The following is a 12,841-nucleotide window of genomic DNA, read 5'->3' on the forward strand; positions in this document are numbered from 1 at the left end:
GCTTCCCAGCATGACGAAAGTATGCACACGTTTTGTTCGGTCATCCTTATCAAAGCAGCTACAGGACAAGCCAACATTTTCATTTTGCTGCTTTACTGTGAGTTTTCGTTTGGTACTGCGCAATTTTCAGTAATGTTGTAAGCTTGTGAAGCTACTTGTGGACAGTTTCTCGTGATCCGTTTGATGCCAGCTGACGCGCAGTCGGAAATTTCACTTCGGTATCGGTTTTGCTTGGGGCGGCTCTTCATTTGTTTTTATTCGCGTAGAAATCTCGCAAAGTACGCTCGCTGAATGCGCCTCTTCGACGAACTCGTTTGGCTTAAGAGAATTCCGACAACGACCAGTTCCTTGCATTGGCATTACCACTTTTGAACGTTTAAAAAGGGAGCCCCGAAAATCCTTTACCTGATAGTGACTGCTTGCTTTATACGTGTTAAAAAAAGTTAGTGTTACCTCCGCTAAAATCGAGCTACGCTTCACTTTTAAACCTGTGACATATTACTTTTTTTTCCTTTTCGCACTCTCATATTTGTGGCGCGTTTACGTGTTGTTTATCAATGTCTATGGCGGTATTTGTTTTGTTTTCAAGGTGTGGACGTATGGCGGTATTACGCCAAAAGGCTTGTCCCGGAGGTACTCGCACGAGAGCAATTGTACGGCGGCCACTACCGCCTCTGCTCGGACCACTTCGCCGAAATCGCCTGCGCGAACCCTGCCCAAACGTGGCTCTTGTGGACGGCTGTTTCCAAGGTTGCAGGGGAAGTATAGGATCCCCGATAGGCGAACGTAAGAAAGACAATTTATTGCTGCTTGCGAATATGTGTGCCGTTGCAATGCATTATCGCACCTTATTGCCTGACGCATAATTCACGTTCCATATTTATGCGTAGGTTCAAGCTGATTGATTGATATGTGGGGTTTAACGTCCCAAAACCACCATATGATTATGAGAGACGCTGTAGTGAAGGGCCCTGGGAATTTCGACCACCTGAGGTTCTCCAACGCGCACCCAAATCTGAGCACACGGGCCTACAACATTTCCGCCTCCATCGAAAATGCAGCCGCCGCAGCCGGGATTCGATCCCGCGACCTGCAGATCAGCAGCCGAGTACCTTAGCCACTAGACCACCGTGGCGGGGCGTAAGTTCAAGCTGTGTCTTTACATTGGGCTTCATGCAACCGCCTTAATTTACTTTACAATTGCCTATCTTCGCTATGTACTTAAACAAAAACTGATATATACCCGATCTTCAAGGACCCTCCCGGGCGGAAGCCATGCATGCTTGGTTCAAGAACCCCACAGCCAAAAGAGCGTCGCCCAGGTGGCAGCTATGCGCTGACCGGCTTGCTGATTTTGGGCATCAAAGAAGGGGACGCGTATCCTTGCTTTGCGTCGAACTATCATGCGGGGTACCGCGCAAAAGTGGACAGCATTTAGTACTTTTTTTTTTCGTGTCGCCAGCTACGGTTTGGTGGGATGTTACGCCAATAAATTTGTTCGACGTGCGCCAGGAAATTGTGTTCGCTTGTTTTTTTTTATCGTATGATCATGCGTGGTAAACGGTGTTCTATATTGCTGGTGTAGATAGCGATGCGAATATTTCCTACCTTCCTTGCGCAGCGAAAGATGTGATTTTTTTTGACGACAGCATTCACGTTCCTAAGCCGCAGTGCTATAAGCCTTGCTGTACAGTGTACTAGAATATACTATACTTGCTGTAAACAATACATCTACAACCCGCAATTGTTACGCATCGGACATACCGGACATGAGCCCTTCTCGAACTACGGAATGAAATCGCGTTTCGAGAAGGGCGAAGTTGGCGCATGCCTCCGGTGGTCGAAATAGCTCGTAGTCGCTCATTATACGGCACGTCTTCCGCACATATCGCGGTCATTCAAAGCGAACAATTTAATACGACAAAGCCAAGCCACGCGTCCGCGTTGCAACGATCTCTAAGTTTTGTTGTATAGCATACAATTTATAGGAGGAGGCGTGCTGGTGCCGACCAACAGCAGCTTTTAAATTATTTAGACCTAATGCATCTTGTGGGCAGAGTAAACTGTGGCTAAGCGAAAGTAAATAAAAAAAACGGCAATACCACACTATTTTGAGCCATCTAATAAAACAGCGGCAATGCTTTACTTAACGTCTGTTAGATGAATATTTAAGTTTAAGTCATGCAAATATACACAATGTCGGTGGACCCGCACGAGTTGGAAGCGTCATTTGATGGAAAATCGAGACTTGTTTTTCTCGCATTTGCAGAAGGTGTCCCAGGTGTCCCGCTAATTTTTCTCGCATTTGCAGAAGGTGTTCCCACAACAGCCAGCTCAACCTGCTCTAAATCGTCGGCGCACCTTGGTTACGGTAAGTGCTAGAAATATCGATAAATATTAATGAATGCATTTCTTTCTGCGAAGAGCGACCATTATTTAATCTTTGCTACTTGGAGGCCTTCAGGAGGGAGAGCCGATGTATTCCGGTTAACGTTGAATAGGGTATAACAAATGAAGTCAACAAGATTTTGTTTATTTACTAAAATAAAATAAAGTACTCAACAGTGCTGCGTAAAAAAATGTCAGCAGAGTTTGTTTGAGAAGGCCATGTATATGTATAACAAATAATTTACCAGCGTAAATATTAGGGCGAGATTATGGGGTTCCATTTCGTAATTGCTTGGCTGCCTGTATGTCCCTGTCGGTGCTGTAAAGAACTTCCCATTGTTCCTTGGTAGGGGGTGGGTGGAAGAGGTCAGTGACCGGGGGTCATCCGGGCAGCCCCAGAGGACGTGGTTCAGTGAGGCCATACCACCGCAGAGGCAGCAGCGTGGATTGACGTCAGGGTGGATGTAGGAAAAAACGAGAGGGCACGGAAAGGTGTTGGTCTATAGGCGACGCCAGGCGATCTCAGACCACTTGGGAAGACTGACGTGGGGGGCTTGATAGGTGTGTCGCTCGAGGCCATAGTGCTGGGTAATGTCTTGGTAAGTGACCAAGGGCTCCAGCACCGGGGCGTCTAGCACTGAGGGGTCTACCGCTCGGTCGACGATTCTTCGATCGTGTTGGTGAGCTTCTCGTTGCCAGGGATGATCCAAAAGAGCGGGCACCCAGATCAGTTCGAAATGGTGCTGCTCATCTTGCTTGCCTACTTGGCTTAGCCTCCCTAATCTCTGATCCTTTCGATGAATAGTTCTCACTCACTCACTTGCTTCGCTGTTTGACACTAACAGAGACAGAAAAAATAAAAGACGGGGACAAGTGCATACGTGCCACTGATAGGTTAATAAACAGAAATATAAATGGGTATGGGTCTTATTCGTCTGCATACCATTCAATAAAATGCTCCTTGCCCTTGTGTGTTCTTTTTTATTTTGTTTTTCTATCGTGGCACCAATGAGCAAACCTTAAGATTCCGTAACTTGCACTAAGCAAAAAGTGTTATAACGATTGTTAGTATACATAATGGTTTCGTGGCCCCAAGCCATAGATTGTTGTCAGCAAACATAAACGTTTAGCACTCGATGTTATTCCTGTCTGTAGATTCCAGCCACACATTGGTTAACCCTGATTACCCATTACCTGGACCATCTGGCCTTTCCGTGCGCGGCCGTTAAGATCAGTGTGTGTCGTGCCCAGGAATATCCATCTAAGAAAAAACAAAAAATCACGCGTTTTTTTGTTTGCCTGTTCTTCATGTTTGGTTATTTTGATCTTTTTTAGCCGAACACAGTGGGTTCTACTTTTTAGCAAGGAATAATAGGAGCATAATTGCATCAGCAAGTGCATCAGCAAATATTGTCATCGTGCAAGGGCACGATGACAATATTTGTTCCACATGTGATAGCTCGCATTTGTGAAGAGAAGTCTGAGCGAAAAATTATTCAGACTAAATTTGCCAAAAATAGCATTTCATGCAGTCGTTTATGTAACATGCCTTATCACGAACCACTGTAATTATAAACGCTGGTTTTGACAACTACAGCTATCTGTATCAAATTTAGTGTAAAATTCTCATACGTACTGCAACCAATCACGAATTAGGAATTACGCTTGTCACAAACCTTCATTATATGCATCAATATTATGGAGCAATGATATTTAGTCTTCATCTGTTGCCAACGAAATGCTCTCATCAAAGTAGACGATACTTGCTTATAGACGGGATCTTGGGCTCGTCCTGTGTTCCTATGCTGACCCAGACATAAGTTATGTGGTATGCATTCCTTTTTACAGCTTCCACAACACCTCACCGAGGCCCAAAGAGAACAATCTATTCACCCGAGACCACAGCTGTCATCGAGCGGCTAAAGAATGATGCGCAAAGGTATTGGTAGTCAGCTAGTATAAAAAGTCACCGAAAGATTACTGTGTGGGAAGCAGTCGAGAATTTAAAGCATGATGTGAGCCCTGAGCTATACAAACTCTTGGGTAGCCAAGTGGCCCTCCATTGTTGCAAGAGGAAGGGAAGGAGGTGGTCTTGAGAGTTGAAAAAAATTCGCCTTAAATATGTATTTTCATGGGCCATGCTCTTACTACCAACTCTCGAAAGTGATGGCTATGCCATCACCGAGGTCGCTTCTAAAGTGGGAGTCTGAAATTCCAACGGCTCCCGAAATCATTTCTAATGTGTTGGACATTCTTTAGCATGCAGCAATAAATTGGCCAGCAGAAGATCGGGTATGGTTAATTACAGTTGAATAAATCTCAGTGAGACGAAATTTATAGTATGGCATTGAAATGTAGTCATTGGATTTTCAGACGATGGCTCAGAGGACAACAGCGGTGGCAAATGTAGCGTTTGTAGCACTCCTTTCTGGAATTTCGCGACCGTACGTGACGCGTGTGGCGTTCACTGTTGCCAAAACTGCAAAAAGATCAAGGACTGCTACTGGCCTTCATAGCGCCGCTTGCACAATGTGAGCTGTATCTAAAAGCCGTGGAGTGCGATCAGGGGCCAAGTACTAATAAAGTATTTGATGAATCGGCCACCACACTGGAAAATTCGTATTTTGTAGGGAATGGGCATAAAGGTTTTTTCTTCTTCGACACTCCATGCCTATAGAAGTGCACAAGAAGTAACCTTCGAGCCCATCACAGGCTTTTGATTGGCACAGAAACTTCAAACTGAAGCTACATTTGTGAACTCTACGAGTACTCTGACCCACTTAAAGTGGAATGGACGAAAAAAATAGCATAAGATCATATATACAGCAAGACCTTCAACTAGATGAAGGTCCAGTTCGCGGCACAACTCCTTGGGGAGTCTGTTAATAGCAATGTCAGTCATTATTGCTCTTGGTAAGCTACTCGTGGCTGCCAGATCTACTGCAGATTTCATATAACAAATGAACAAGCTATTTGACTGCCTTCGACGCAAAACTGCTACTGCCAGTTCTCCTGGTAAAAGAAATTGCGCTCTAAGGGCCACCACCGAGCCGCTGGCTTATCGGAGAGGCAATAAAATGGATATCGGGCTGGTGATTTGACAGCCCTTGGCAGCCGCGCACCATTCGTGGCTGGCTAGTCACCATACAGGCTGTCCTTATGCTGTGGGAAGACCTTCATCAAAATAAAAATTTTAAATTTACTCGCCTCCCGACTCGTCGCCTCCAGCAAGACTCGCTGGAGATTCTATGGGCACTTTGAGGCAGAAGTATGGCTGCAGTGAGCATCCAAATGTGTTTTAATTTATCGCTGCGTTGAAACACGCTTTCGTTGGGAAACTGCCAAACTTGTCATAGCGCGGCAATTGCGAAGTTGTGGATTTGTACCTACTTGAACGTTTGCCCCTATATGTGAGCCTCGAGCTTAACAGGCTGTTATAACAGAAACGCTTTTCTCAAGGGCTCAGGTGACGACCTTCTTGACATCACGGAAAAGAATGCTTTGTACTGCTTTGCGGGTGGCATTGCGCAGCGATTCCTTGAGAATAGGCCAGCAGACTGTATCTGTGAGTCATTCCTAAGGAGTCGCGATCGGGCATTGTCATGGTTCCCACAAAGCTTTAGCCATGCTTAAGTCTCATGGTTGAGAAGGAGGCATTTTTGCCTGTTCGACGCTGCCTTCTGTTGTTTTTTTCTTCGAGGTAGTGAAGGACATGGAGTATGATTTGTGGAACATATAGGTGTGGCCGCGCATTTGTGCCACGTGACTACAGTGCTGAAACTTAAGCTAAGCAGCGGTCTGCCTAAAGAAATACTTTGCTCTGAAAGGACGGAAGGAAGGAAAATAGAAGTAAAAGAATGCCAGGGAGGTTAACCAATCTATAGGTAGCCGGTTTGCTACCCTGCGCATGGGAGGAAGTGTCGCTTGGGCCTGCTTTGGCGATTTCGCTACTATAGCGGCTGAGGCAGCACATATATGACATAAATCGGGCCCTCAAAAAAAAAAAACACCGTGAGAGAAAGTCCGCTGCAAAAAGGAAGCTCTAGAAGTTTTAATATTGGACAAAATGGTCTTACTAAGAGCTTATTTTTTTTAAGTGCAGTATCTCTTTGGGTATTCTCGTGAATGGGCTATCTTTACAAGGCACTTTAGCGAATTTCCGTGTCTGCGCAAACAGCGTACAAGTTATTGTATTTATGCAGATATTCACAGCTCACATTGTTGCGCCTTAATTCATTGCTGCGATACACGAAATTTTAGATCTTGTCCTTGATGCTGTCAAGTTGCACAAGCACTACTCGGCAGTCTTGCTACAAGCACTTTCATTTTATTATCAAATTAAGAGTGAGCTCGTTCTGGAAAAGCCAGAAATAATTTACTAAGCCAAGAAAGCATGCTGTGTCAAAAGCAAGCGCAGCAGAAAAGTTGGGAGGGGGGGGGGGCTTTCACCGGCTTGTTAAGGCGTCTTCAAAAGTCAAGTGACTAATTAACTGCATTACTAATAGTACAGCTCAGATTTGACCTTCGCATCGAACATGACGCACGAAGCTGCGCTTACAAGATCCGTGAAAGAAAATACTTGATATGATTAAGGCATATTTGAGAATTGTCATGAAAAGCAGTCAGTACAGACTAGCACTGTGGTATCTACCCAGGCTGATTCATTATATGCAGTCGATGTGAGTTAATTTTGTGAACATTTCTTCATATCCAGAGGGTGCCCGTTACGTGATACATTTGCGCATCAGTCTGCCCTAGCCAAACTGATGATTAACCGTCTACACCTGCCTATACTGCCTTTATTTTTCTCTGTATACAAGGTGACATTTGATGTTTGATGTAGGATTGTGATAATCATGTTTAACTGTAATAGAAAAAAGAGAGAAACGAGAAAAAAAGGAAGGCAGGGAGGTTAACCAGATGCTGGTATCCGGTATGCTACATGTGCGTTACAAATTGTGACTAATAACTGCAGTACATAGTGTAAAAATCTGTAATGATGCCCTGTTATCAATGCTAAGGCGTTAAACCAGGGCTTACGTGATGTGTATAAAAATGAAGCCGCGTGTTAAATTGTAAATGAAATTTGCTCAATAACTAACGGTAGAAGCATAAGCTGAGTTATATGGTAAGTTCGCTTGCTATAGAAGGTTATTTAGTTTAGCAAGTTTCCTAGTAAAAGAAAAGGAAACTAATAGTGTAGGGCTCAATGTGTTGGTAATCTGCACAGCATGATCAGTCCATTATTCACGAACGTGAACATGTTCCTATGAATCGTCTTTTCTGGAGAATTGTGTAACGAACAGCCAATGAATGTGAAGACTTTGCCGTGATATCCTACATACGATGAACTCTGCAAATACTTCTCACGTCCATGTTACCGATGCAGAATGTGAACCTTTGTATTTACTGCGCTAGATAAACTTCTCGGTGCTATTGTGGCGTATAGAGTTTTATCGTTTGCTATACGTCGCTAATAAAATCGGGGGAATGAACCACACTTTCCGACTACTCCTTTCTTACGCATAGAAAATTGGCATTCTTGAAGGCTCGCTTGTCTAGCGTGCATTAAACTGAGAAATATTTCCAAACAAATGTGTCGTGGACGTGCTGATAGTTCGCAACAGCAAGACAATCTGAAAAACAAAAGGCAAGTGGTGCTGTTTCCGCTTGCAGCTGACATGTCAGTCACCCGCTTGTCGAGTGAATGGCAAACAAGCAGCTCCGCTTTTCCTCCTCTCTCATCAACAAAAGCTTTGCCGTAGCAGCAACAACACTGTTTTATTGTTTTTTTTTTTCGTTTCACTATTTGGCTTACCAAACACCAGGCGACAAATTGGCAGTAGTGAGGCAATTATCGCTTACCTAGGGGGTATATTAGCTGACCTAGCCATGCTGAGAGTGTCGATCACCTATGGCTCAGAATATTAGAGCTCAGCTAGTTGGTGCATATACATTCCTTGGATGCGCAATACATACGCTATACGCTCTATAGTGTATATTTGTACATAGTGCCTCTGAATATCTTATCCTTCTTTTACTTTTAATTTTTCGTATGTTAGTGTTTATCTTGTACATTACTGCCATGATGTTGAGATATCCGGCTCTAACGTAGCGCCTACCTTCCCATATTTTGCCAAATCTAAATAAAAAAATGATACAAAAGTCCTACTGAGCTACCGGAAGGTGACCGAGCGTCTGTAAACCACCAGCGCGAGTTCGTCTTGCGTGTGTTATTACTAACTGTTCATTCCCTTTCTTTTTTTCTTTCTTTCTTTTTCTTGTTCTTGGTGTTCTGTCTTATCCAATTATCCGCCCCCCCCCGGGTTAACCGTGCCAAGCTAACAAAGACAAGCTTGGATAACCTTTTGTCAAAGTGGTTGATTGAGCTACTTGGATAACCTTACAGTCTTTTTTCTCCCTTTCTGTCTCTCCGAAGACAGGGCGTGCAAAGGAGGACACAAGGAGGAGGTCAAGGACACCTCGCAGCAATGGCTTCACATGTACTTCGAAAGAGTTCACTGTTCGGCTCTCACGATGGCTTCAGATGGGCTTCGAGCGAGATAGGTGGAAGGGCGCCGTCAACGCAGCCTGGCAGAATCCACGGAAACCACGAGGGCTCGCGCAGCCGAAGCACGACGTCAACGCTGGCAAGCGAACGTCGAAGTAGGCGCGGCAACGTGAGTCGGCGCCGGCGTCAGCCTTGCTCCGTACCGCTCCCGACAAGTCGTGGCAAGGTACATCGAGAAGGCTATGCTGCACTGTGAGTCCACCTTCTAGGACAACCTTTTCGTACTCACCGGGGACTTCAACGTTGACATCATCAACGACGACTGGCTGGTCCAGCGTATGGCGTTCCGATACGCTCCCCAATGCCTTTCGTGCATGGACAGCCCAACTACATTCAGGAGAACTTGCGTAGATCTCATCTTCTCCAACTTCAAGCTACAACGTCTGCAGCAAGATCAGCAAGACAACATTCCCTTGACACCAAGCTTTATGGGCCACAAGGCAGTCATACTCAAGGGAAAACCCAATCTTGAGCATAAAGTTATCTACGGCGATGATGAGTAAATAAAGAAAAAAAAAACGGCAACTATCCATAAAAAGTCGACCTATGAGCTGCTTGCATGCGACTCGATGAGTGTTCCCTTTACGTTGAGATGTGTTTTGTCTTGTTTTTTTTTTTCATTGATAGGATGCATTCACATCGCTCAGATAAATTCAAGCCAGGTAAGCGGTGGTGTTCAGCTTTAACGACGCTTCCGTTAGGATCGTGGTGGACTAGGTTCGAATCCCATTGCTGCGGTAAAATTCATTATTTTTTTCGCTGGCAGGGCGCATTCATATGTTTCAGATGCTTTCGAGCGAAGGAAGCGGCGGTTCTCGGACAGGGTTCGATTATCAACGATCCGATGAAAGTGTTTCGTTTTCTTCGTTGAGCCTTATTCTGGCAGATGAGGGCCCAGAGCGGCACCCAGAAGTGTCTTTGAGACGCAAGGCGGGAGGAGGGGATAGTAGGACGGCTAACTTTTGTAGCTGATGGGCCCTGTGAAGGCGTATAAATATTTTAGACGCCTCCGCAGACGCGAAAGGTTATAGCATGGCAGCATGTCGGAGAGAAGAGGTGTCAGAACATCCTAACTACCTCCTACCCATCCTAGAAACGGCTCAGTAATGGCAGTAATGGCCTCATCTTGTTCACTGCTTTTCAGCATCTTTGCGGTGACCTTCACGCATAAAGGAACTTTTAGCTCGGAAAGATCGCCAGCAGGCCCATTGCTGCCAGAGTTATTCGATCATACGAGTTGCGAAACTACCCATAGGCTCCATGTATGAAAATACGACACGTTATTGACCGAAATGGCGCGAGTGTGAGAAGTCCGTCAATAAATTGACCTTACGAGTGTGTAGACTGTCGCGCCACCTGTTGATCAGAAAACCCTTTATTGAATGCAATTATTTTGTGTTTTCGTTGTTGCTCCGAGATGGCGCAACAGTCTGCTAATCCTCACAGAATCGGGGAAATGCGTGCCGGGGTTTCGAAACGCAGTCTAATCGCTGCGAAATGTGACGTCACACAAAAGTTGAGCCTTATCTGATGTGATAACGGCCTGAATTTTTCGGCTGTTTTGAACATCTACTGCGGGGAAGACAACTTGCCAGGCGAACTTTCAGCTAGTGAAGAATGCGTAGCTGGCCCATCGCTGCAAGGTGTGACGTCAGACAAAAGTTGAGCCTTACCGGGGGTGATAATGGCATAAACTTTTTCGACCGTTTTTTGGCACATTCGTGCGGTGAAGCCAACGTACCAGGGGAATTTTAACTCGGAGAGATTACATAGATGGCACATCGCTGCAAGGTGTGACGTATGAAAAAAAGTTGAGCCTTATCTGGACTGATAAGGGCCAAACATTTTTCGACCGTTTCTGGTCATTTGTGGGGTGAAGTGAAAGTGTCAGGGGAACTTTTAAATCGGAAAGAGCTTATATATGGCGCATCGCTGCAATGTGTGACGTCAGAAAAAACTTTAGGCTTATCGGGGGTGATAAGGGGCTCAACTTTTTTTACTGTTTTTGGTCATTCGTGTGGTCAAGTCAACGTGCCAGGGGAACATGTAACTCGGAAGGAGTGCATAGATGATGCATCGTTGCAACGTGTGACGTCAGGCAAAAGTTGGGCCTTATCGGGGTGATAAGGGCCTAAACTTTTTTTGGCGGTTTTGGGCGTCTACTACGGTGCAGCCAACTTACCAGGGAACTTTAACTCGGAAAATATGCATAGATGGCACATCGTTGCGAGGTGTAACGTCAGAAAAAAGTGTAGCCTTATCGGCGGTGATAAGGGCCTAAAGTTTTTTGGCGGTTTTTGGCGTCTACTGCGATGAAGCCAACTTACCAGGGAAACTTTAACACGAAAAATACGCATAGATGGCGTATCGTTGGGAGGTGTAACGTCAGAAAAAAGTTGAGCCTTATTGGGGGTGATAAGGGCCTAAACTTTTTAGACTTTTTTGCTGATTCGTGCGGTGAAGGCAACGTTCCAGGGGAACTTTTAACTCGGAAACAATTCATAGATGGCGCATCACTCCAAGTATGTGATGTCAGACAAAAGTTGAACCTTATCGGTGGTGATAAGGGTCTAGAAATTTTCGACCGTTTCTGGCCATTTGCGCGGTGAAGTGAAATCGCCAGGGGAACTTTTAACTCGGAAAGAGCGCAGAAATGGTGCATCGTTGCAAGGTGTGACGTCAGACAAAAGTTTACCCTTATCGGGGGTGATAAGGGGCTAAACGTTTTCGACCGTTGTTTGGCCCTTCGTGCGGTGAAGCCAACGTACCAGGGGAGCTTTAAACTCGGGAAGAGCCCATAGATGGCGCATCGTTGCATGATTTGACGTCAGACAAAAGTTGAGCTTTATCGGGGGTGATAAGGGTCTAACCTTTTTTGGCAGTGTTGGGCGTGTACTGCGTTGAAGGCAACTTACCAGGGGAACCTTCAGTTCGAAAAGGATGCGTAGCTGGTCCATCGCTGCGAGGTGTGATGTCAGACAAAAGTTGAGCCTTATTGGAGGTGATAATAGCCTAAACCTCTTCGACTGTTTTGGGCAACTATAGCAGTGAAGCCAACGCATCAGTGTAACCTTCGCCTGAGATTCTTCTTTTCATATTTGATGTGCACCATTGCCCAGCAATTGAGAGCAATGGAGTAGGGCGAAATGTTTTAATTAAACTCATTATTGTATACTCTCGTTGCACTGAAAACGACGTGATGCAGTCAGTCGTTTTGTAGCGTAGATATCCAGAGTGGAAGCAGATAGCGCACCTTAGAGGTACTTTTGATGCGGTTGTGCGCGTATTTGCAGAATCGATTATTATGGTGATATCAAGAGTAAACATTACAGTGGAACGTCTGTTCATCTGTGACGTGCAACTAAACACGCACGAAAATAATAAATGGGGTAAACAGAAACTGGACATGGTGCCGAGTTTGAACCTATGGCCTTGTGATTAAAAGCAGGGCATTCTGTCCAATGGACAAACTTTGGCGTCTGCTTGAGGTGAGCATGTAGGAAGAGTATGAATGGGTTGTATTGGCAATGCAACGAGCACTTTTAAATGATTGAAACATAGCAATGCCGAATCTATGCTGCATCAACAACCAAGCTGTGCTTTACTATTCACCAGCATTTTTGTCACATAGGAGACACTTACTATAATTATTATACTAGTACTAGTATCGGTATTAATTAAATAAAATATTCAGCACCGCCTTAACAAAAAAGAAAGCTGAGTTCTCTGACGCTTTGTCACGTAACACGAACATAAAACTAAGTGAATTAGAGAAATTTATTGTATGAAACACGTCAGAGGTTGATTCACAGAAGTTCTGGTGTCGGCGTCTTTGGTTGCGGGCGGAAGGTCGAGAAAGATGCTGATGAATGAATAAAAGCT

General features: G+C 44.9%; 1 protein-coding gene across 1 annotated transcript; it reads left to right on the forward strand.

Moving 5' to 3' along the window:
• The first annotated feature begins 595 nt into the window (after positions 1–595).
• LOC142766833 (uncharacterized) lies at positions 596–9,484 on the forward strand. The gene is made up of 4 exons (XM_075868057.1): positions 596–786; positions 2,312–2,371; positions 4,237–4,327; positions 8,828–9,484. The coding sequence occupies exons 1-4, from the start codon at positions 600–602 to the stop codon at positions 9,153–9,155; spliced, it is 666 nt and encodes a 221-aa protein (XP_075724172.1). The 5' UTR covers positions 596–599; the 3' UTR covers positions 9,156–9,484.
• Positions 9,485–12,841: the final 3,357 nt, after the last annotated feature.

Source organism: Rhipicephalus microplus, chromosome 7 (genome assembly GCF_043290135.1).
Source record: "Rhipicephalus microplus isolate Deutch F79 chromosome 7, USDA_Rmic, whole genome shotgun sequence".
In the NCBI taxonomy this organism is placed as follows: Eukaryota; Metazoa; Arthropoda; class Arachnida; order Ixodida; family Ixodidae; genus Rhipicephalus; species Rhipicephalus microplus.

Coding starts and splice junctions, on each gene's coding strand:
- LOC142766833 (XM_075868057.1), top strand. CDS start 600: ATGGCGGTATTACGCCAAAAGGCTTGTCCCGGAGGTACTCGCACGAGA. Junction 2,372..4,236: donor GTCGGCGCACCTTGGTTACG/GTAAGTGCTAGA, acceptor TCCTTTTTACAG/CTTCCACAACACCTCACCGA. Junction 4,328..8,827: donor CTAAAGAATGATGCGCAAAG/GTATTGGTAGTC, acceptor GTCTCTCCGAAG/ACAGGGCGTGCAAAGGAGGA.